Source organism: Sceloporus occidentalis, unplaced genomic scaffold (assembly GCF_023333645.1).
Source record: "Sceloporus occidentalis isolate IW3139 unplaced genomic scaffold, rSceOcc1.0.p SCAF_36, whole genome shotgun sequence".
Lineage (NCBI taxonomy): Eukaryota > Metazoa > Chordata > Lepidosauria > Squamata > Phrynosomatidae > Sceloporus > Sceloporus occidentalis.
In genome coordinates this window covers 9,861,499-9,887,789 of record NW_028317016.1, presented here as the reverse complement: position 1 = coordinate 9,887,789, position 26,291 = coordinate 9,861,499, and the positions used below count along the sequence as shown (strand labels likewise).

At 45.1% G+C, this 26,291-nt stretch overlaps 1 protein-coding gene across 1 annotated transcript in view; it reads left to right on the top strand.

Annotated features, from left to right (window-relative positions):
• The first annotated feature begins 23,578 nt into the window (after positions 1-23,578).
• LOC149297929 (ubiquitin domain-containing protein 1) overlaps positions 23,579-26,291 on the top strand; it is a 55,406-nt gene continuing 52,693 nt past the window's right edge. Inside the window, exon 1 of the mRNA XM_089488113.1 lies at positions 23,579-23,648. Within this exon, the coding sequence (XP_089344239.1) occupies positions 23,579-23,648 (70 nt within the window). The remainder of the gene's footprint in view (positions 23,649-26,291) is intronic.

The following is a 26,291-nucleotide window of genomic DNA, read 5'->3' as shown; positions in this document are numbered from 1 at the left end:
ATAGGCTCACTCGCACGGCCCCTTAACCCCTTTAGGTGCAACAAGTGCACCAGGAGCCTAAAGGTAAAAGTTAACCCCTAATGAAAGTTAAAAAGTTAACCCCAATGCTGCAACTTACCCGGCAGATCCCACTGGTCTCCCTGTTCTATCAGTTAAATGTCCGTACAAGCGACTTTATTGGTTGTTCGTACGGACATTTAACTGATAGAACAGGGAGACCAGTGGGATCTCCCGGGTAAGTTGCAGCATTGGGGTTTTAAAAGTCTGTACGAGTGACCAACAGAGTCGCTCGTACAGACTTTTAAAACCCCAATGCTGCAACTTACCCGGCAGATCTCACTGGTCTCCCTGTTCTATCGGTTAAATGTCCGTACAAGCGACTTTATTGGTCGTTCGTACGGACATTTAACTGATAGAACAGGGAGACCAATGGCATCTGCCGGACAAGTTACGGAAACAGGAGCCTAAAAGTCTGTACGAGCGACCAACAGAGTCGCTCGTACAGACTTTTAAAACCCTAATGCAGCAGCTTACCCGGCAGATCCCACTGGTCTCCCTGTTCCCGAAGACGCCCCCTGGTGCCAAGTCTAGTTTATATATCTTTTCTGAATACATGGAAACACTAATATGATTCTTGGTGTTCCAACTGAAAACTAAGGAAAAATATCCAGATGCTTATAAAGGTAATTTAGTATGTTTTTTATGCCATTGTGTTATTTGAGGTACACTCATGCAGAAAAGAAAGGTTCTACTTAATTTGTACGTCATATGTACTGTATGAAGATTTTCCAGCCCCTGGTTGTTCCCATAGAACCTAAGCTATACCCTACTACCTATTACTAGTAGTAAGTGGGTAATTACAAAATGGAACAGTTGCTCACTGTGCTTACATATATATACTGGCCACACAACAAGGTTGAAAATAGTTCAGTACCAGGGTCTAGTGGTGGATCCATAGTCTGATCTTGGGTGGGGCACTTACATTAACGCACACACAGAGACACTAACACAACCAGACACATACACACTAACATACCCAGACACACATACCTAGAAACCCACATGAAACACTTACCTTGCGAAGCTTCGATCTGTCTTTAGTGCAGCTTGCACTGTGTGAAAGCTGCCATGCCACTGTCACAGGTTCACACAATGCAATTTTACTTGATCATGTTCAACCATGGCTCCTTGAAATTAGGGACATAACCCCTGGAGCATCCTGCTGTCTTTCTTGGGGCCTCCGTTGCGCCTCTCCCAGCGATTTGCCCATGTCATGGTTAATGACTCTGTTGTTGGTACCTAGATGTAGACTAAGAAATATCACCAAATGTATGTGTTAATGTGCCCTTAGAACAATACACGTGGCCCTCAACTCTACCTATTTTAAGCACCCATGTACTTTTAGGTATTAGACTCGAAACCTGTTATCAGGAACTGGAAATGGACATCTCTGACACAGCAAAAGCTGTTAAGCTCTGTTCATACTTGGTAGAACATCTCTTCCCGTCCATTTTTTTCAGCAGCAAAATGACAGGTTATATTTTAATTTTCATAATAATTACTATGAGCAAGTTAGAACAAAAAGATATTTCCCAATATGTCACTTTTTGTCTTTATAGACATGTCACACTTGGCACACCTGGAAGACCAGAGTGGTAGTGGCCTTGCACTTTTGCATGAAAAACTGACATAGAAAGAGATCAATGGCAGAAAAGGGCATAGTCAATGTCAAGATTTAAATAGACCCTAGGCCCTAGCTCTTTAAACACCACTGTCATACCAGTCTTTAAAGCAATGCCCATCATCCATGAATCCGGGAGATAGACTGTTTTGAATGGTGGCCCTCCTTTTCTTGAGTCAAATTCTGGCTGTGCCGAATACTTATGTTCAATAATAATTCAAATGACAGTTTTCATTCTTTTTTGTGTGACAATGTGTCAGCATTCACCTCAAGGTACAAAAAAGCAAATGATTAGTGCTACTCGATACCTCAAAATTAATTTTCTGGGTCAGTGTTTGGCATTCACCTTTCAGGTCATACCCAGTAACAGAGTACTTAGTATTACTGAACTTGAGGGAGGAGGAGGGGAACAATCAAATGGAATGTGAAGTGCAACCTGAGAGATTAAAATTCAACAGTGATCAGGGCCTGATTATATGTCCAAAGTACATAGCTACATAGAGAGGCAACTTTTTCATAACACAAAGCACATTCAACAAACATTTAGTGGCAAGTGCACTTGCCACTATTGGAATGTGCTGGAGGCTAGCCATTGAGTCATTGAGTAAATGTGTGGCATTGTTGATAAATTATCTGGGGTAAATACAAGTTTAGAGCCTCGCAATATCAGATTGTGCCAGCACCTAAAGCATGTGTACAATATGGGTGTTGGGGTAAGTCCTATGTTTGCAACCTGGGTGCTGGGCAAGTCCTGTGCGTGCAAGTGGTTTGGATGCAACGTGGGTGTTGAGCTAGTCCTGTGGATGTAACTTGGGTGCTGAGCAAGTGGTTTGAATGCAATTTGGGTGCTGAGCAAGTCCTGTGGATGCAATCTGGGTGCTGCAGAAAGTCCTATGAGGGGAATCTGGGTGCTGAGCAAGTCCCGTAGATTAAAGTCACAGCGCCGGATGTCACTGACACATTTAGTGCAAAAGTCAGTGGTCCTGATGCTACCCTTGAGCCTTGCATTTACCTTACAATAAGTAAGCCATACAATATACTGTATACCTACAAAATTATCTAACTGGCTGATCCTGTCACAGAAAGTGAGAAGCTGCCTCTGCCATCACTGAGCTTACCCCAGAAACCTGTCTGTTTACGAAATCTGTCCCATTTACGAAGTGAGCCCCATCTGGCCCACCGCATAACCAAACAACAAGTATTATGTCCCTTCTGAGAATATATAAATCACAACATAAAGGAAGGAATAAGTGGGGGTTCAGTGCCTCCATTTTTACTAACAAAAAAATTAAGTAATCCTTATGTTACTATTTAAGTGAGGAGCTGGGGACCCTTTTTTTAGGACACAGCCAGCGCCTTTAGTGTCGGAGACCTTCTGTACAGTTGACCAGATGGCAGGAGGAAGTGGGCACCTAAAGGTTAGTATACAGCTATAGTCTTAAGAAAGTATTCTTTCAATATAATTAACGTTTCCTTACTTTTTCTTTCTATAGTAAAAAGTTGTTTAATTCCTCATGTTTAACATGACAAAAGTGTACTAGACAAGCTATGGTGCCAGGATCAGCAAAGGGAAAGTGCTAACCAACCCTCATAGAACACTATGCAAAGTATAGGGGACAGACGGACAATATTTTTTACATAAACTAAACAAATTTTTTTTTAAAAAAAGGGGTTGAGTGTTTAAAACTTCAGCGGTAAATATTTTTTGAGTTAAAAATCACTTTAATCAATTCAAAGCATACCACTATAGCCTGGAAATGTATAAATATATTATAACCTCTCTTGTGTATTTGTTTTTTGAAACCAGTCAGTGTTATTACCTCTCACATTATATTTTGTTGTGTTTCACAGCTGGCCTTGCAAACAAAGGAAGGAAATGGGTGATCATGTTTGATTCTGCAAGATGCACTCCTTCCGGTTCTCTAGCAGTGTGTTCTTAAGTGTGACCAAAGGATCTAAAAGGTAGTGACCTTTTTCAGTGATGTGCGTTGGACTTCTTAAAAAGTTATTGTGTGAGATTGTAAGACAGAAATGCCAAATATACCATGTTTGCTCAATCATAATTATAAGACGACCCCCCAAAATTTGAATATTAATTTGGGGAAAAAATAAAAAGCCTGAATATAAGACTACCCTATAGGGAAAAAAAAGTTTTAGTAGTAAATATTAATTCACTTTCTTTTTCATATTTAATAAAAACTATGAGAAAAATTTTTTTTTGTTTTTATTTCCGTTTCTTTGCTACTCTGAACCCAGTTATGCACATCTGCCCCCAGATATACCTTATACCCCCTATATGCCACTCTGCCTCCCAGATATGACTTTTAACCCCCTATTTGCCACTCTGCCCCCAGATATGCCTTATACACCCCTATGTGCCACTCTGCCTCCCTGACATGCCCGTTAACCCCATATTTGCAACTCTGCCCCCCAGATATCCCTTATAAACCCCTATATGGCACTCTGCCTCCCTGATATGCCTTTTAACCCCCTATATGCCACTCTGCTTCGAGAAAACTGTTATACCCCCATGCCACTCTTAATCCCCACCGACTTACCAGTGCATCCCTAGACTTGTCCCCCATGCTTCAGACTCCCTGGTGTCTAGTGGGGCAGACGGTGGAGGTCTGTGGGATGCGCTGCTGCTGGCACTTCCGCCGTGGCTTCTATGACTGAGCACTTGAAGGTCATGTGATGCCGGTCCGCCGTCATAGAAGCCCCAGAGGAAGTGCCGGCAGAAGCGGAGGTTGTCTTTGCACATCGCACAGACCTCTACTGGCTTACAGAAAGGAGGATCCAGGTCCCCTGCAGCGCTGCGGGGGATCTAGATCTTAGTTTTATAGTCAGACCTCTATTTGAGGTCTGCTTATAAGACGACTGTGACGGAAGCCTCCATCACTGGGGCCACTGGAGAAGCCTGACTGCCAGCCTCCTCCCTATTGACTATGGGCCCTGGGTTTGTAAAGACTTCTGTGGCTACCCCCAGCAGTATCATCTCATCACTGGCTGAAGGGATTATCTCCGGCAGACAGCCAGGATCTGCCACCAGGGAGTGACCACCATTCTTTGATGTTTAATGTTGTATAAATCAGTCTCCCCCTATTGTATTGTTAATCCCGTTACTGCCCCTGTTGTCTCTGAGAGGCAGATTAAGAGGGCGGTTTGTGTCCCAATATCTTGTTTTATGTTAATGTGTGTTTTGCTGGATATATCCAGCTCTGTGTGTCTAAAATAAATTAGTCTTCGTTTGGTTTTACCCTACACTGAGTCTCGGCTAGTGACTGGGGAACCGGGGAAAGTGTTGTCCCAGACTAAGGGAGCACAAGACAGCGGAGATAGTCGGTCGGACTAGCCAGCTCCGTGACAACGACCTTGAATATAAGACGAGGGATATTTTTCAGAGCAAATACAGTAATAAAACACACAATACTATTTGCTAACATTTGGTACACCAGCATTTTTGTTCAGAGTACACTGCCATTAGTTAGGTAAAACAAAGTACTATGACAGAATAAGTCATATTTGTATCATACAATGAGACAAGTGGAGTTTGAATGATACCTTTATTGGCTAACTGAGTAAATATAGATTGCAAGCTTTCAAGACCTCTCAGGTCCCTTCATCAGGCATATTATTTCACAACTATCTTTTTTCAAAATCTGCTCATCATGCACCCATGTCCTATTTGGGACATCGTTGAAGCTGTCCAATTCAATTTACTCCCCTCAAACCATATATTTTTGAAAACAGTGTATTTCAAATGCTGGTATTTTAACTCCTTCAATGCACTAATTCTACCACCAGCCTTTTGTGGGGTTTTTTCGCATACATTGTACTACAGGTATGAATTTAAAGCTCCACGTATATGTCACTGCCAAACAACACCTGATATGTGTTCAGCAACATCTTCTGTGTACAGTTATACCGCCAATGCAAGAAAACAGAGTTACTGACTGTTCTTTGCCCCCTGCATACTCTTCATCTTTGGATACGGGACCTCAAGGAGACTTCACATAGGGGACCACAGAGCAGACTTCAGATAGCGGACCTTGGAGCAAACTGGGTCCTCTGGCAAGGCACGAGGCTGGAACTCCTTGGTCAAGGTACATGGCTGGAAGCCCACAGACGGGGCACTTGACTCACGGTAGGGCACTAGACTCACGGCAGGCACAGGAACTCAGGGACGCCGGGTCAACACCAGAAGATCACAGGAACAAAGCCAAATGATAAAGGAGGGAAATAATGAGAGATTAGGATAAAGGGGAGATATATTAAGAAAGAAGAGATACAGAAAAAGAGGAGGATACAGAGAAAGAAGAGAGATAAAGAGAAGCAGGAGACATGTGGGAGTAAGGGGAGAGATCATAAAAACAGTGAGAGAAATCTGGGATTATGAGAAAGGGGGGGAGATAAGAGATAGTAGAAATTATGAGAAAGGGGAGTGATGGAGAGTAAGGGGGAAGATAATTAGAAAGGAGAGAGAGTATGAAAGTGTTTGCATGTTAGGGCAAGTGTGTTTAAGGACAATTATGTATTTGTGTGTAAGAGCATAAATGTGTGTGTATGGGCAGGCACTGCAGTGTATATGTTTTTATAATCTTTCTATTACTACTGTTTTGGGCACATTTTACCCCAGGAGGACTATTTAGTATTGTTGTAAATAAAACAAATGATAATGTCCTTCACTGAGTCCAGCAACTGTGAACATGCCTGCCATGAACAATGTCTGTGCCTATCCCTGTTTATGATGGGAGTGATGTGTTTTTTTGTGTTAGATGTGATAGGAGTGATGTATGATAGGTGGGATGCTTTGTGTGATGGGAGTAATGTGTGCTAGGTGTGAGGGAATGAGGTCCCTTTAACCCGAAGACCTTAAAGGTAGCACTCACTTCTGTGATGTCATAAGAGGCCCCACTGAAATGTTCTCAAAAAGAAAACACAGAAAATTGTATGTTTGGTGGCCCCTGCAACTTTTTTGGTGTTGCTGAATGCCTCACTATATGTAACTGTATGTTTTTCCATGAAATAGAAAAATAAGACTTACACATAATAAATCTTCAATGAGGTGGTTATTATGGGGGACTTTAACTATCCCGACATAAACTGGGAAACAGAGACCTGTGAATCTCATGAAGGAAACCGGTTTCTGACTATAAGTAAGGATAATTATCTGTCCCAAATGGTACAGGACCCGACCAGAGGAGGCGCCCTACTGGACTTAATATTAACCAACAGACCTGACAGAGTAACTAATGTGCAGGTCAGGGGGCATCTAGGAAATAGTGATCACAATATGATACATTATAACTTGTCCTTCAATAAGGGAACTCTTAGAAGAGCCACAAGAACCATGAACTTTAGGAAGGCAAAGTTTGATCAACTAAGAGAAGCCCTTAACACTGTAAATTGGGAAAATGTCCTCAAAAACAAGAGTACAGACACTCAATGGGAGATTTTTAAGGATATCTTAAATTCTCACTGTGAAAGGTACATACCGTATGGGAATAAAAGAGTCAGGAACAAGAGAAAACCAATGTGGATAAATAAAAATGTAAAGGGGGTAATAAATGGCAAAAAAAAGGCATTTAAGCTACTAAAACAGGAAGGCAGTGAGGAAGCACTAAAAAGCTATCGGGAAAAAAATAAAATATGTAAAAATCAGATAAAAGCAGCAAAATTGGAGACAGAAAGACTCATTGCCAAAGAGAGTAAGACAAACCCCAAAATGTTCTTTAACTATATAAATAGTAAAAAGGTTAAAAATGAAAGCGTTGGCCCCTTAAAAAGTAATGAGGGAGAAGTTATAGACGGGGATCAGGAAAAAGCTAATCTATTAAATATATTCTTCTCTGCTGTATTCACAGAGGAAAATGAAAGGCCAGGTAATATACAGCAGTATGAGATAACTGCCCCAGTACATGTCGCCTGTCTAACCCAGGAAGAAGTGCAGTGCCGCCTATTTCTAATATTCAAGGACTCTATAGTGACAGGGTCTGTTCCCCAGGACTGGCGCATAGCAAATGTTGTGCCAATATTCAAAAAGGGGACAAAAAGTGACCCGGGGAATTATAGGCCTGTTAGTTTAACTTCTGTTGTGTGTAAACTGTTTGAGGGTTTCCTAAGAGATGCTATTTTGGAGTATCTCAATGAAAATAAGTGTATGACTCCATATCAGCATGGGTTTACAAGGGATCGGTCCTGTCAAACAAACCTGATCAGCTTTTATGAGGAGGTGAGCTCAAGACTGGATCGGGGTGAATCGCTGGATGTCGTATATCTTGATTTTTCCAAAGCATTTGATACGGTGCCACATAAAAGGCTGGTACATAAAATGAGAATGCTTGGGCTGGGGGAGAATGTGTGTATGTGGGTAAGTAACTGGCTCAGTGATAGGAAACAGAGGGTGGTTATTAATGGTACATACTCTGAGTGGGTTACTGTTGCTAGTGGGGTACCACAGGGGTCAGTTTTGGGTCCTATTCTTTTTAATATATTTATTAATGACCTTGTAGAGGGATTGTATAGTAAAGTATCAATCTTTGCAGACGATACTAAGCTCTGTAACGTGGTTAACACAATAGAGGACAGTGCACGATTACAAATGGATCTGCATAGGTTGGAGGCTTGGGCTGGGATGTGGCAGATGAGGTTCAACACAGATAAATGTAAGGTTATGCACATGGGGAAGAAAAATCCAGGCTGGGAATATGTATTAAATGGGAAAACACTGGGCACGACTGACATGGAAAAGGACTTAGGAGTTTTAGTTAACAGTAAATTTACCTGTAGCGACCAGTGTCAGGCAGCTGCTGCTAAGGCAAATAAAATCATGGGGTGCATCAAAAGGGGCATAGATGCCCACGACAAGGAAATAATTCTACCACTGTACAAGTCACTAGTCAGACTACACATGGAATACTGTGTACAGTACTGGGCACCAGTGTACAAGAAAGATATAGTGGAGCTGGAGAGGGTTCAAAGATGGGCAACCAGAGTAATAAGGGGAATGGGAGGACTACAGTACCCAGAAAGATTATCAGAATTAGGGTTATTTAGTTTGGAAAAAAGACGGCTTAGGGGGGATTTAATAACTATGTATAAATATATAAGGGGACAGTACAGAGATCACTCCCAGGACCTATTTATACCCAGGACTGTATCTATAACAAGGGGACATCCTCTACGGTTGGAGGAAAGAAGGTTTCTACACCAGCACAGACGGGGGTTCTTTACAGTAAGAGCGGTGAGATTATGGAACTCTCTGCCAGAGGAAGTGGTAATGGTAAACTCAATAAAAGAGTTCAAAAGGAGCCTGGACGTGTTTCTTGAAAGCAATAATATTACAAGTTATGGATATTAGATTAATAGGGACAGAACGTTGATCCAGGGATTTAATCCTGGTATGGGGCAATTGGCATCTGCTTCACAAGGGTTTTTTTGTGCCTTCCTCTGGATCAACACAGTAGGGACACAATATGTATATAGGTTGAACTTGATGGACTTTGGTCTTTTTTCAACCTTATGAACTATGTTACTATGTTACTATGTATATTGAGTTTAGAGTATCTAGGCCAGAGGCTTAGCTTGGACAATACATTTTCTCACTAAGTTCAGGTGACCAGATGGCACCTTTAATTTGGGAAATTTACAGAAAATGTATTCTGCCTGGCTGCATTAAAACCATTCACAGCTACTTAGGTAACTGAGTAAGGCACATTATTGTTGCTTTCATATACAGTCATATACACCAAGCAGCCTGCGCTCTTAGCATAGCAGATTCACAACCATCTTTTTGTTTTTTAAGTTATCAGCTCTGTGAGCTTACTCATTCTTTAAATAAGAAACTGTCACCAGCCGAAATTCCCTTGAGATGCAATCCACATAAAATGGTTGATTAATTCCTACAAAGTTACAGTGTGGCTGCTAGAGCCCTGTTCTTCCCACACAGTTTTAAAGCTAAGTTGTATTAATGCTCTATTGTCTCCTCTCTCTCAGGGCCTTGTTAGTGTGTTGCGACACTGCTCTGTTTGATGAACTGTTACTATGGTTTAGTGAATGAGGCCACAGCGTGAATCCTGATGGCATCAGCAATAATTTCGAATCTGTTGCAGAAGTGGGTGCATTAGTTCACCCATAATTGTCAAGTGTTCTCCCACTTAGTGATGAATCATCAAGAGAAAATACATTTTGCAGTCGCACCAGCTCACAAACAGAACACAGTGCATCAAGCAGAACAGACAGCTTGAGTAAAATTAACCCGTGGAGTGCTAGAGGAGAATGCAATGAATAACAATGCAGTATTGCCTTTTTCCATGACATTAGGGCAGCCGGGGCTGTCCCTTAAACAAAGGAGCTCGCCAATGTCTCAGAATAAAATAAACACAGTGCAGGCTGCTCTTTGCACCTATCATCTGTCTGCAATCAGTTCAGGAGAGGGCAAGGTAGAGTTACTGCCTATCATAAATATTTCACTAAGGGCAACTAGAACTCCAAGACAGTGGGAAGGACCTCAAGGCACCTGCCTCCCTGGAACGCATGAGTTGCCTTTATATCCCTCTAGCTGCCTGTACACATGATGTCTCTTCAGAGAGTATGTTATGGGTAAATCAAATTTTATTCGTTTTCAAAAGTTTTGGGGAGGGATACAAAAAGGAAAAAAGGGAAGGGTGGGAAGGACAAGGTACAATGCAATAAGGTACAGTACAGGACATTACAGCATCCAACACAACACCAAGTGTGAGAGGGCCCGAGAGGCAACAACAAGCCCCGGGACTAGGCACAAGTCCGGCGTAGATGAAATATACAGTAAAAAATGCAGAAGTTTCGCAGCTCGGAAAGGCGCTCCACTATGGGAGTGGCAGCACTCACAGAGGGCCCGCAATGGTGCTAAAATCACGGGAAGCAGCAGCGACAAAGCGTACCGTGGGTTGTGGAGGCGTGAGAGAGGAGAAAAGAGGACTGGAAAGACCAATCGAGATGGCCAACTAATGGTATCGAGTCCATGCTCGGACCAAGCATAGGCCAGACCAGGTGAGTATACGGCCATAACCAGTCAGGGTAGGCCAAGGGAAGTAACCTGTACGATGCATCGCAGGGCACAACTGCGGTACTAAGCCGAAAACCTGAAACGCATAAAGGGACGGTAAGTATCATGGGCAGGGGGGGGGAGGAGCAGGGGGAGAAGGGGTAAGAAAGGGAAGGAAGGGTGGACAACAAAGGGACGGAGGCGACAGGACCAAGGGAAAACAAGGGGGGAGAGTAAGAGAGAGAGAGAGAAGAGAAAAAAAAAAAAAAAAAAAAAAAGAGGGGAGGGGAAGAAAAGGACAGGAGGCATAATCACAGAGGAGAGGGCGAGACAGAAGAGCACAAGGACTAGGTAAGGAGAGAACAGGCCAGAGGACCAGACACAAATCCCAACCAGTAGAACCATGTCTGTTGATATCGCTCAGTCGCCCCGATCTGGAACTCCTCAAATACCCGGGTCCGTTCCACTCGGAGAATCCATTCCTTAAGAGTAGGCGGGGCGGAGCAGCCCCAATGTAGGGGTATCAACGCCTTGGCCGCAGTGAGAAGATGGCGAAGGACCGACTTCCGGAACCAGGAGGCAGAATACTGCATGTGAAAAAGAAGAAAAAATTCCGGCGTGAACGGTATGGCCCTATCCGTAAAGTGCTGCAGCTGAAGGTGGATGGAAGACCAGAAGGGAACGATACGTGGACAGAGCCACCACAAATGAAGAAGAGAGCCTGGGACCGCGTCACATCTCCAGCAGGTGTTTGGTACATCCGGGCGGTAAGCGGAGAGAACAGAGGGAGGCCGATACCAAAGGGCCAGCAATTTATAACATATCTCTTGGTCCCCGTTACTCCTAGAGCAACGATGAGTAAGGACACAGATCTTCTCCCATTCCTCGGGAGAGAGGACGATGTGTAGGTCAGACTCCCAATGCCCCATAAAGGGGGGAGAGCCAGAGCTGAAGGCCTCGAGAAGTAAGCCATAAAGACGTGATATGCCATGAGGTGGGAGGGAGGGCGCCACACAAAGGTCCTCAAACGTAGTTAAATCCCGTAGCACATTATGCTTTGGAACCAGGGACCGAAAGAAACTATGAAGCTGAGCATGGTGAAGCACATCAGTAAGAGAAGGAGGAGAACGCGTGGCAAGCTGAGCCAGTGGTTTGACACCAGCCTTAGTCACGTACAAGCGGATGTCGGACCGCACCATAGGGGGGGAGGAGGGAAAGAGGGGGGCGGGCAATCCAGGAGGGAAGTCAGGGTTATTGCGAATGGACGTCAGGGGAGAGGGAATAGTGGACAACCTGGTCCGTCGCACGATGGAGAGCCAGGTGTCCAAGGTAGCCTTAATGAAAGGATGGGGCAGCGCAACCCCCCGGGCCGTCGGGATCGAAAGCCAGGGCAACACACCGGCAGGAAGACCCAGCAATGCAGACTCAACCCCCACCCATTGCTTATGACCAGGATTATGGGACCATTCCAGGACTCGGAGTAAGTGACAAGCCCTGTAGTAAGAGCGGGGGCAAGGCAAAGCTAAACCGCCTTGAGACTTAGGAAGGATCAAAGTGGAGAAGCGGAAACAACAAAGTTCGAAGAGAGGCAAAAAAGGAAGGGGGGACAGCAGGGGGGACAGCAATAGGGAGGGTCTGGAACAAATACAGTAAACGGGGCATGATGTTCATTTTAATGATATTAACCTTACCGACCCAGGAGACCAACAACCGCCTCCAGGACCGAAAATCATCGGAAAGCGCGGTGAGAAGGGGTAAGAAATTATTGGCGAAGAGGTGGGAGAAGTCAGGAGAAAGCCAAACCCCTAGGTATCGAAGTTTAGCGTCGCACCACGCAAAGGGAAAAGAGGACCGCAGGCGAGACGAGACAGTCTGGGAGAGAGTGACATTGAGGATCTCCGATTTGGAATTATTAATTTTAAAATTGTGAGCATACCGTAGGTCGAAAATTCCCGGATAATATTAGGGAGGGTGACCGGAGGACAGGTGACTACAAACAGTAGATCGTCGGCATAGCTCAGCACCTTATGGTGAGCACCCCCGATGCGAAGACCACTGATGTCAGGGTTCAGCCTGATAGCCTGGAGTAGGGGCTCCAGGGCAAGCACGAAAAGAAGAGGGGATAACGGGCAACCCTGCCGGGTCCCATTACGAATATAAAAAGGGTCAGAAAAGGAACCGTTAACGCGAACACGAGCAGAGGGAGTGGTGTACAAGGAGTTCACCCAGGAGAGCAGCCCAGGACCAAAGCCCATATGAGTGAGGGTGGACATCAAGAAACCCCAGGCCACCCTGTCAAATGCTTTCTCCGCATCAGTGGCCAGCAGGATGGCTGGCGTGGAGGTGTGTTGGGCATAATGCATGAGGGATAAGGCCCTAATAGTGCTATCCCTAGCTTCCCGGCCTGGAATGAAGCCGGTCTGATCGGGATGAACCAGCAGGGGCATGAGAGGCTTCATTCTGTTGGCCAGGATCTTTGCAAAAATCTTCAAATCGGCGTTCAGTAAGGAGATAGGGCGATAGCTACTGCACAACGCGGGGTCCTTACCATCCTTAGGAATCACGGCGATTGAGGCCGCCAGAGTATGTTCATGGATACGGCCACCATCTAGAATGGAATTAAAGGCCCTCACAAAGTGAGGACCCAAAAGCTCCTGGAAGACGGTGTAATACCTCAAAGGGAACCCATCGGGGCCAGGGCATTTACCAGGTGGAGAGGAGCGGAGGGCCAGTGTAAATTCTGATAAGGTGATTGGGGAATCCAGAGGAGAAGATTCCTCCGCCGTCAATTTCCTACCAATCGCCCTCTCCAGGTAGGAGCGGGCCGGGGAGACACCAGTGGGGGAGCGCGAAGTGCCGGCGTCTGAGCGAAGGTTGTACAAGCCCTCATAGTAATCCCTAAAACACTCGGCAATGTCTGCTGGGAGAGACTTAGAAACGCCATCAGAGGAGCGGATCGTGGAAACATAGGTAGATTTCCGACTAGCACGAAGAGCCCGTGCCAAATACTTACCCGGTTTGTTGCCATGCTCGTAAAACAAGGCCCTCGTTTTCAGAAAGGAACGCTGCATGTTATAGTTAAGAAGGGAGGCCAACTCCCCCCGCAAAGCCAATAGACGTTGGAGGTCCTCACCCGACAGGGAGGATTTGTGAGCCTGCTCAGCTACAGCGATTTGCCCATAGAGCTCCTCAATCCTCTTTGCCTCACGGCGGCGACGATGGGAACAGGCGCTAATAAGGTGGCCCCGAACCACACATTTGTGCGCCTCCCACACAGTCAATAAGGGGGTCCCCGACACTAAGTTGTCAGCAAAGTATCCCTCAAGGACGCGGGAAGTCTCCTCACGGAGCGCGGCATCCGTTAGGACAGACTCATTAAGACGCCAGGAACGCCCAGAGGGGCGGGTCAGAGAAGAGGAGAGAGAGAGGGAGAGAGGGGCATGATCGGACCAAGTGGCGATCCCGATAGCGGAGCTACGGAGAAACGGGGCAAACTGACATGGAATGAAAAAATAATCAATGCGAGAGTAGGAGCAGTGAGCCGCAGAAAAGAAAGTGTAGTCCTTAACAGCGGGGTGTAAAGCCCTCCAGCAATCAACCAATTTACGATCCGTGAGAAGAGAGAGAAGCTTCCGCAAGACATGTCGAGGAGTCCGCGTGCAACCCGCGGAAGCGTCAAGCGCCGGGTGCAGAGCCACATTAAAGTCCCCTCCCAAAACCAATAAACCCTCTTGGAAAAGGTCAAGCTCACGCAGGACCGCACGGAGAGCAACATGTTGTCCCCGATTAGGGAGATAAACGTTCGCAAAGGTGTATACCTGCTGCAAAATTGTCCCCTTCACCAACAGAAATCTCCCCTCAGGATCAACACGAGTGTCCAGCACCGTAAAGGGAACACGGCTGGAGAAAAGCACCGCTACTCCTTTAGATTTGGACAGGGGGTTGTTGCTCACGAAAACGGTGGGATAGAGCCGATGTTGAAGCTTGGGAGCCTTAGGCCCAAAAAAGTGAGTCTCCTGTAGAAAGGCAACATCAATCCGATTCTTTTTCAAGTCCCGGAAAAGGGAGGAACGTTTCTCAGGGGTGTTAAGCCCACGGGCATTGAGAGACAGGAAAGCGAGCTCGGAACAGGCCGGAGGCGCCATAGTACAGAAAAAGGAAAATCAGAGAGAAGGAGACGCACAAGAACAGGACCAGGGGGAAACAAGGAAAGAGCGAGGGAGGAGGGGGGAAAGAGGCCGGAAGGGAAGCGAAGGAAAGGCGGGAAAGAAAACAGACACAAACTACGCCTGCCGGGGACCACTACCCGGCAACGAATGGCGTCACTGTGTAGGGGCAAGACCCACCACAGAGGGAGAACCGCGAACAAAAACTAGAGAAAAGAAAACCGTAAAAACCAAAACAAACCGACGCGAGCCGCCGCTCGCAACTCCAATAACACAAAAAGTAGGGCAGCTATAAATAATCTGGGCACAAGGGAAACCATGAAGAGGGGAGGGGACACCCATTGCGTAGTCAACGGGCGCCACAGGGGAAGGCGCTGCCAGACGTGCGACCAAAGTCGCAGCATATATAGGAAAGGGCTGGGGGGGGGAACAGGGGAGGAACAAAAAGAGAGAAAAGAAAGGAAAAGAGAACCGAAAGGACAGATGTGCAGGAGTGTAAGGGTGCACCGGCCAGGAAATCCCGCTACTAGAGCGGGTCCCCGCATAAGCGACTAAAACCACCCCGGCGAAAGGTATAGCAGGAACATGCGCAGATTAGGGCCACAGCACACAGTGGGTTTAAAGCCACAAAGTACACTATCCACTTAGGTAGCGGGACAAATAAGGGAGGAGCAAGGCAATACGCGCACCCGAGTGAGGTAGCATCATGCATCGGTATACAAGGAAACAGGAGAAAGTACAATCACAGCCACACCCGAGATATAAAACAGTGTGCAAGAAAACAGTCGTCAAACCAAAAACCCCCCCCGCCCCTCCCCCGAAACAGCAGGTGCGTAGAGGCGAACGGGAGCCCACCAGGGCGGGTCCCCACACATGCGGAGAAACCGCACCAGCGGAAGGCATACCAGAAACAGTTACCCGTGAGGCCACAGCACATAGAGGATATAGCGCCCCACAGTGCACAGGCCTCACAGACAGTGGGACCAGAGCAAGGAATGGGGGCTAAGGCAATATGTACATACAAATGAGGCGGTGGCAAACAGCGATAGTCAGAGAAGAGCAAACGAAAACAAAAACAAAAAACAAAAACAAAAAAAAAAAACAAACAAAAAAAAAACCAAAAAAAAAAAAACAAACCCCCACCCCCCCCAAGACCCACAACGCCCCCCCCCCGAAACGACAGATGTGTAGAGGTGTAAGAGTGCATAGGCCAGGGAACACCGCAACCAGAGCGAAAGGCAGAACATAAACAGTTACATTTGAGGGCCACAGCACATAGAAGATATAACGCCACACAGTACGCAAATCCCATATGCAGCGAAGCCAGAGCAATAAGCGGTGGCCCAGGCAATATGAACCCTCAGAGTGGAACATGAAACCATAGGCACCCCCCCCCCGCCCCCCAGAAACCACTAGTAGTAGCGTCGTCAACCGTAAAGGAAACTCAACAGAAAGGCGACGGGAAACAGAAACAAATAAACAAATAAACCAGGATGTGACCGAGCAGCAGTCCAACGAAGCCCAGTGACGCGGAGAGTGGAAGCCACTGCACGGTGTAGAGGTGAGGCAGTGCAACTAGACAGTCCATCCAGGTAAGAGGACCCGCCAGGGCGAAGTTGTGATACTCACGACCACTCATTCCTCAATGGCCCCCAGGCGGCGGGAAACAGGGGTGTGGGCGGACTGTCCCCGAGGAGGGCTCCGGCGAACATGGTCGGAGCGAGAAGGGCGTCTCAACTGTGACAATGGGTTCGAGGACAAGCCAGATACCACATCCAGATCGACCCAATCCGGAATTCGCAGGTCGGGTAAGTTCAGAAGTTGGAGGACAGGCAGAACGTCAGGGTGATGCCTGATGATGAGGGATCTGTTGTCGTAACGGATCACCAGGGCAAAAGGATGACCCCAGCGATACGGGATCTGTAGACGACGAAGTTCCGAGGTTAATGGGCGAAGAGCCCGTCTAGCCTGCAGGGTGAGGTCAGACAAGTCCTGAAAAAAGGAAATCTGGTGCCCCTGCAACGGCCAGGTACCGAGTTCCCGAGCCTTGGCCATGATCTCTTCCTTCAAGCGGAAATCCGACAGGTGGCAGATGATATCCCTCGGAGGGGATCCTGGGCCACCTCTAGGACGGAGAGCCCGGTGAGCCCTGTCTATCGGCACAGGTGAGTCGGGTGATCTGTTCAAAAGGCCATTGAACATCTCGGAAAGCAGGGCCAAAATGTCCTCCGAAGCGTCGGATTCCGGCACCCCCCGCACCCGAATATTCTGACGCCGGCCCCGGTTGTCAATGTCCTCGACCCGGCGGCGAAGATCTCGCAGGTAAGTCGCGTGCCGTTCGCCCAATTGCTGAGCCTGCGTCACAGTGCGCTGTTGGCGGGAAGAGGAGTCCTCCAGGGCCTGCACCCTCTGTTCCAGCGAGGTTAAATCCGAACGAAGAGCCGACACCTCGTCACGCACCACTTGTTTAAGCTCCGTAATGAGCGTGGAGAAGTCCGACTTCCAGGGCGCAGATGAGAAAAGTTGCAGCACTTCTGGAGGGTGAGATGCGGAAGGTAAGGGGACTGCTGATGTCGAGTCGTCCACAGAGGAGGAACTCGAGGCCAGGTCAGCGGGAGTACGGAAATACTCCCGCAACGAGGCCAAGGATGACCGCGACCGGTCACCCGGAGCAGGGGAATCCGTGGCTACCTTTCTAGAACGGCCCATGATAGGATGGAGCTTGATAGCTATAAGATCTTTGCGAGCGGCGGCAGAGCGGTCAGATCATGCGGCCATCTTCCCCGGCGGTCGGGCACGCCCCCCCCAGAGAGTATGTTAAATCAGCTTGAACAACCTAAGGTGCTGCTGAAGGCTTCAAGTACCCTGTGTAACAAATTGGTGTGTGTGCATAACAATCACGGAGGTCCACCACTTATTATTTTCATGTCATTAAATTTTAGAATCATAAAATGGTAACAAAATACAATGGGATACAAGGCCAACACATGATAGAGATGGGAAGGATGAAAGATACAGTGGATACAGTGGATATAAAAAGTCTACACACCCCTGTTAAAATGCCCGGTTCTTGTGATGTTAAAGAATGAGACAAAGATAAATCATGTCAGAACTTTTTCCACCTTTAACGTGACCTATAACGTGAACAAGTAAATTGCAAAACAAACTGAAATTTTTGAGGGGAAAGAAAAACCTAATACTTTGTTGAAGTACCTTTTGATTTTATTACAGCAATTAGTCTTTTTGGGTAGGAGTCTATTACCATGGCACATCTTGACGTGGCAATATTTGCCCACTCTTCTTTGCAAAAGCACACCAAATCTGTCACATTTCAAGGACATCTCCTGTGCACAGCCCTCTTCAGATCACCCCACAGATGTTCAATTGGATTCAGGTCTGGGCTCTAGCTGGGCCATTCCAAAACATCAATCTTCTTCTGCTTTTGTGGATTTGGATGTTTGCTTTGGGTCATTTTCGTGCTGAAAGGTGAACTTCTTATTCATCTTCCTAACGGACGCCTGAAGGTTTTGTGCCAAAATTGCACTGTTCATAATTCCCTCCACCCTAAGGCCCCGTTCCAGCTTAAGAAAAACAGCCCCAAAGCATGATGCTGCCTCCACCATGCTTCACTGTGGGTATGGTGTTCTTTGGGTGATGTGCAGTGTTGTTTGTGCGCCAAACTTACCTTATGGAATTATGGCCAAAAAGTTTAACCTTGGTTTCATCAGACCATAACACATTTCCCACGTGCTTTTGGGGGGACTTGATGTTTGTTTTTGCAAACTTCAGCTGGGCTTGGATGTTTTTCTTTGTAAGAAAAGGCTTCCGTCTTGCCACCCTACCCCTTTCATATGAAGAATATGGGAGATTGTTGCCACATGTAGCACACAGCCAGTACTTGCCAGAAAGTCCTGTAGTTCCTTTAATGTTGCAGTGGGCCCCTTGTAAGCCTCTCTGACCAGTTTCCTTCTCGTCTTTTCATCAATTTTGGAGGGACGTCCAGTTCTTGGTGATGTCTCTGTTGTGCCATATTTTCTCCACTTGATGATGACTGTCTTCACTGTGTTCCAAGGTATATATAATGCTTTGGAAATTCTTTTGTACCCTTCTCCTGACTGATATCTTTCAAAATGAGATCCCGCTGATGCTTTGGAAGCTCTCTGCGGACCATGGCTTTTGCTCTGACATGCAAATAAGCAAATATCAGGTAAATCTTACTAAAACAGCTTTATTTGTGATTAATCAGTCACTTTAAATGATGGGAGGTGTGTAATGACTTCTATTTAACATGAGTTTGAATGTGATTGGTTATAAGAGGGTCTGCACACTTATGCAACCGGGTTATTGTAAGACCCCCCGCCCCCAAGATTTCAGCTTGTTTTGCTATTGAATTGTTCACGTTGTAGGTCACATTAAAGGTGGGAAAATTTCTGACATGATTTATCTTTGTCTCATTATTTAACATCACAAGAAACTGGCATTTTAACAAGGGTGTGCACTGTAAAATGAGGTAACACTATATGGAACTTCAAGAGTTAAGAGAACAATGAGCTTTAGGTATGACTCATTTAGATGCCAGCTCTTCTAACCTTGATGCAGTAAAAGCTGATCTATTAACGATGGGTTACTTGGAATCAATGAATAAACGCAGGATCTAATGCAATGATTTACCTTGCTGGCAATAAAATGTTATTGTTCAAATTTCATAATATAGATGGGCGGGTGCAAGATATGATTGAATGTTTTATGTGGCTGACTGGGGTGTCGTTCATAACCGAAAACCTTTTCAAGGGCAGGGCCGGCCTTAGGGGTGTGTGCGAGAGGCGGCAGGGAGAGGAGGAGAGAGAGGGGTGCCGAGAGGTCGCACATAAAAAAGATTTTAGCAACCGCTCGGCCCCCTTTGTCTCCTCAGCTCCCTACCGCTGCCCTGATCTCATATTCTGAAGCTCAGCAGTGAAGCTGCGCGCGCCGCAGCAGGACATAGAGACAGGCCTCGCGTTCCGACCACAGGACTTCAGCAGGGTAAGTGAACAGCAAGGGGAGGGAGGGGGTAGATAGTAAGAAGGGGGGGTAGTTAGTAAGAAGGGGGGAAAGGGGAGAGATAGTAAGAAGGGGGAGAGGGGGAGATAGTAAGAAGGAGGAGGGGTAGACAGTAAGAAGGGGGAGAGGGGGTAGATAGTAAGAAGGGGAGGAGGGGTAGATAGTAAAATAGTAGATAGTGAGAAGGGGGAGGAGATTGTGAGAAAGGGAGGTTGTAAGAATCTTGAAAGAAAAAGTGAGAATGAGTAAGTGAATTAATGTGTGGATGAATTATGTGAATGCGTGAGGATGAATGAATTGGTATGTGGATGAATTTTGTGAATGTGTGAGAGAATAAATGAATTAATGTGTGGATGAATTGTGTGAAAGTGTGAGATAATTAATGAATTAATGTCTGTATGAATTGTGTGAATGAGGAAGATAATGAATTAATTAATGTGTGGATGAATTGCGTGAATGAGTGAAAGTATAAATTAATGTGTGGATAAATTGTGTGAATGAGAGAGAATAAATAACTGTGTGGATGAATTGTGTGAATGAATTAGAGAATTAATGAATGAATGTGTGGATGAATGGTGAGAATGCATTAATAAATATGTGTAAATGATTTGTGTGAATAAGTGAGAGAATTAATAATTGTGTGAAGGAATTATGTAAATTGAAGATTGAAGGAGTGACTGTATAAGTGTTTTGTGTGTATATGATAGATGTATTAGTGATTTGGGGAAAGGCAAAGATGGCACAAGCAGGGTGTTTGAGCTTTGGGGACCAAGATGGCACGGGCAGGGTGTTTATGGGACAAAGATGGCACAGGCAGGGAGTTTATGAGACAAAGATGGCACAGGCAGGGTGTTTGGGACAAAGATGGCTCACGCTGGGCTGTTTGGGGACAAAGATGGCTCATGCTGGGCTGTAATTTGTGTGTGTAATCTGGGTGCTGGTCAATTTCTATGTGGACACCAGGGCTGCCTTATGGGCGTGCAACCTGTGATCTATTCCTGTAATTTACAAAGATGGATTTGTGTGTTATTCTGTTGGTCTATATCTGAAATGCTATGTTTCCATACATTATTTATGTATACCTGCAAATACAGGGTTTGTAGATCCTATTAAGTTGATCTATACCTGCAGTGCTGTTTCCATGTGTTGTTTATTTGATCTATACCTTCAGTGCTGAGTTTGCATGTGATCCCCAGTTTATCTATACCTGCAAAACTGGGTTTGTGTGTTAATCTGTTGGATTATAACTGCAATGCTTTACATGCAAGTGCTGTTTACATGTGTTGTTTATTTGATCTATACCTGAACTACGGGGAGCAAGGAAAAGAGAGGTGTGGCTTAGTGAATGAGGGGACAAAAGGACTCTGGGGAAGAGTACGGGAGAGAGGACCTTTCAAAGTCACAGTAGAGTCAGGAGGGAAGACTGCACTGACTCTCAGTCTTCCCCTAATCTGCAGTCAGTGTGAAAAAATTTTTTTTTTTGGTGTGGGAGCGGAGGGAGTGATTGCATGCTACGGTGCGTGGAGGGGGTGCAAAGAAAATAATTGCCTAGGGTCCAATTTTTTCAATATTTAATGGGAAATGTTTTTGTTATAAAGATTGCACTGTTAGCTGTCTTTTTTTCTATATTTAATGTATTTAAGGTACATTATTGTTACCAGTGTTTCCAGTTATATATTATTGTGCTTGTTTGCACTTGCACATAAATAATCTCTAATTAAAACTAGATTTATTCCCTTTCTTTTTTGTTGAGGGTAGCACCAGAGAACTATTCCACACAGGGCCGGCCCTGTTAATGGGCATTCTATCGATTGTGTTTCCATGTATTTTTTTTTAGATATGATTTTTTTTTTTAAATGGCAGCTTTTTAGTGCCTCACTTACAAATAATGATTATTGTTGACATAGTGGCATCATATTCCGCTGCGCTGTACATTAGGTAAACAGGGCTTGAGAAACTGCATACGGCAACAGAAAGCTTGGAACTGTGTGGAGTCAAGTGTCTTTACACAGCGTTTCACACAAACACTATATAGAGCACACAGATGGTTATGAGGACTTAAATACTTTATAAAAATATAAACAATCATGTATAAAATGTTTATCGCACTAGCCATTTAACCCCCTTCATGACAAAGCCTGTACATGTACGGGCTCACAACCCATTGTCCTTAAGAGGTTAAAGAGAAAGCTTTAGTACCTACATTTTCATACACCTGCAACCATTGTGGGAAGTTGCCATTTAGTTTATATGTTTACAGGCACGGGGTTTTATGCAACAAACCGTGAATTTATGCTAATATCTGGGTGAACACAAAAAACTGACTGGTATGAAAAGTGATTGCTGTTATTCAGATTTTTTAAGCATATCCCAGCTTCCCACAAGCTACATCCCTATTGACTTTTAAAGCTAGAGAGTTGAAAAGCAAAAATGAGTTTCAAAACTCCCAAGAAATGTTTGGTTCATCTGGAGTCACCGTAATACGCGGTAATGAGGGACCCCAGCAAACTTCCTTGATGAGAAGGCCCGAGTTTACTCTTTAAAATTGTTAAGCCCATGATGAGTTTGAAGGGAATAGTGGTTGACCACGGGATCCCTGGCCGTTTCTGCCGCATTCCTTGTAGAGTGAGCCATCTACAGTTTGGTAGCCTCTCCATGTCTTATGCCTGCTCCTTTGGGGAATTCTCCTCAACCAATCCTTACAACAGGACACACCAGTAAGGATGCAAATGTAATAGTTTATGGGGGGAACAGGGTTTTGAACTAGACAGGACTAAGGTGACTGGGTAGACAGGTCACAAATCACTTCACTTATTGTCATCTACGGCAAATGTGACGTGCAAGTGCCATTTTAGTGTGGCCAATAGATTGAAAACCTGTGGAAATGGCACACAAGGACCACTGAGGAGATGCACATGTGGTCACCTAGGAAGGCCTCAAATGGAAGATGCTGTAAAGAGTCTTATCTTATAGGGTTTATTAGTTTTGTTTTCTGGCTTAACAAAATCTTGACGCATGCCACAGTCCACTGACGCGTGTAAAGTCACGACGCCAAATAATTCCCGGTGTATGCCAACCTGTTAAATCTCTGAGCCCAAAACACTGGTGCAGTAGCTATGGCATCTGTCCTAGTGGTCTGTAACCCTAGACACAGCAGCTGACATTCTATCCCTGTTGTAAAGGACCCTGTCTGTTCAAAGTGGTATTCAGTTAACTTCCTTTACAGTCAGTGCAAATCGTAGTGACACGTCATAAAACATGTTATTGTAATCATAAAACATCTGTGTAGAGGTTGATAAAAGTGAAACAAAATACAGTAGAAAAAAAAACTGCTGCCAGGACTGGGGCGAGTTGTCTGACGTCATATTAGATATAGTCTGTTATAAACACAGAGCTCAAGAGGTGACAGACAAACCGACAGCAGACAAGCTTCTTTCAGCATCAGAAAACCCGACCCATTTGGTGACGTCACATGCACGGCGCGGATAGGCTGTTACAGCGAGGGGACCGAGAGAGGGGGGAGTTCTGTGACGTATCATGCGCGTCTCTGGCCCTGTCCTCTCGCCTCCTTGTAGTCCCCGTGTTTGGGGCCGCGCAGCGTGAGCGCGCTTGCCCGTGTGAAGGCAGAAAGAGTGGTAACGGCCGAGGCTGCCCCCGCCGGCACCCATGGGAGGGTGTGTGGGCACTCACCATGACTCCTCGGGCAGCCTGAACGAGAACTCGGATGGTACCGGAGGTGAGAAAGGAGGGATGGGGAAAGAGCTAAAAGGATGGTGGGGAGGGGAAGAGGACATAAGGGGGAGGAGGAGGGGAAATAGAAAGGGATCCGCTGCTCTTTTGTCTGACAGTGGCCCGGTGAGCATTGTACCCCTTCTAGGGGCAGTAATATCCCTTTGGGACCCTGCTTATACCCTCCATTGGGAGGTCGGTGACCGAGTGCTCATTGCTGTTAGGGTGAGGGCAACTTAACGTAGCCTTTGATGTAAAACACCCCACATAGTGGGCAGCTGGTGGGCATATGGGGCACTAACTGGCACAGAGGATTGGAAAGTTCATGCCAACACGGCAAAAGAATACCGGAGTTGTGAAGTTAAACCCTTTCTCCTCACGGTCACCCTGGGCATTGGGACACATGTAGCGATTAAACCGGCACTGGGAGAAAATACTCTTAATGTCCAAAAATACATTTTAGACCGATATAGTTTTCCATTTGGGCGCGTAAGTAACAGAACTCCTGGAGTGCCTTTGAACGCGTTTCGCTGACAAGCGTTCGTATTTGTTTCTATGTATTGAAGGATAGATAAAACTAGTAATACACACGTACTCCACCAAACACGATCCTCTTCCAATTCTTTCCATCTTTCCCAAATTTAGCAGGTTCTTGAAATTGAAAAAAAATTGTATTTCAGCCAAAAGTATATATATTCGTAGTTTTTCTATTTTGTCGAAACATTACTGTCGTTTATTTTGACTAGAACTTTTTTTGCGATTAAATTTTTAGGTTGTAATAGATTTTGGAGGCCAACTTATTTAAATATTTGCTTTCATCTTTTTTGTTGCATTTGATAATGTAATTATTTTACCGTACGATACAGGAATAGGGGTTGATTATATGGATGTCAGAGAGCATTTAAGGTACACCTATAAATGATATTAATGCACATCAAAGAAAACAATAAATGCCATATTTACATTGGAAGATTTCAGGATGGGGCCAGGACTCTTGTATCTATAAGTACTTTTTATTAATGGGAGTGGAGCGTAAGCGCACCCATAAAGTGATCTTAGTGAGTAGAAAATAATATAAATGATTGTATATGTTAGTTTTTTGTCTGAATGCTCTCCGATGCATTGTTAGTAGTTTACTTTGGTTACTTCCTTGTTTTTTTCTGTATAAAAGCATTCAGGGCTGCTGACCTCGCATATCTCCTTCTTCTTTAATTCATGACTTAATTTGTTTTGACACATGTTAAAATAGACATAGGGAAACTGACCTGCCGCAGGGCAGATTCCCCATGAACTTGGTAACTAGACATTTCCATGTCTGACAGCTGTGTCTACCTCCTGCTGATTTCTCTACCACCACCTCCACCTCCTGTCCTCCTGCATCTGGTCTTTGTCTTCTGTACATTTCTCGTATCCCCACCAGGCCACGCGCATGATTTGTCGCTTTCATTCCTGGAAGAGACATTGTCACACACCTACCTGTCCTCTATCATTAGAGGCCGATGAGGCTAGGTGAATTCCCGTGGATCTGCCTTTAAGCTAGGAATAAGTTGGCCATCTCAACATTGCAAAATGGGGACGTGATGCTTTTTATTTTTTTTAATGACTTTTTCCACCAAATTAAATAGGCCATGGTGCCCAAACAATACATTAAGAAATTGATTTACCCTTATAAAAGGCAAGCTAGCGTGAATGTGGGCTCTTTATGCCAACAGGACATATTTTTCTAATAGGTTTTGTAGTGTTCTTTGGGAAGATCGATCATGGATTGTTAGCTTGTACATTCTGCACAGAAATCGTTATGACTCCTGCTATTTCCTTTTGTATTTGTTCCTCATATTTTGTGTATCCGGACTCAAATCCGTAGACCTGCTTGAAAGTTATTTAGTTTGGACTAGGTGTTGCTATATTATTGTATCAAAGGAAACTTGCTGATGATCATTCCAAAGGTATTACCGGCAGTCGTATAAAGAATAAACACATGGGTCCAAGGCCTTTAATATTTTTATTATTAGTTCTATTGGTTAGTATTATAAGGAGCCGCACCCTGACATCCATACTTTCTTCTGCCCAAAAGTAGAACTACAGCTATTTTTGAAATGTCTTCTACCATGCCAAAGTGTGATTGGGAATCATGGGAAATGTAGTTCAAACGTTTTCTTGCCCTGACCAACAAAGGCCTGTCGTTTCTTATGTATATTTTCGTTGACGTTTCATTGGAAATTGATGTTTCTGGCCGATGATGGGAAACACGGCTGTAATTGTACATGAAGCGTAGAAGAACTGTATTCAGCATCCCGCAAACACTGATCGCTGCTACCAGTCCTGTAGTGTCTGCTCATTTTGTTATCATGCTTATATAGGAACTTTTAGTTTGTCATATGTACGTTGGACAGTAACTACACCTGTCAGGTAATGTTATGATAGAAATGCAATTAAAGCAAATGATATTGCCATATTCAATATTCACGTATCTACCATCATGAATGATCATTCTTTCTGCCACAAAAAAAGAGCTAATATCATATCACTTGTGTATCGTTGTTGCAATGATCAAAATGTCAGCCATATGGTGTTATAAAGACCTAACCTTCTGACTATAATAATAATCATTATCCTTCTTGTGACGTAATAGAACATTGAAGATTGAGAA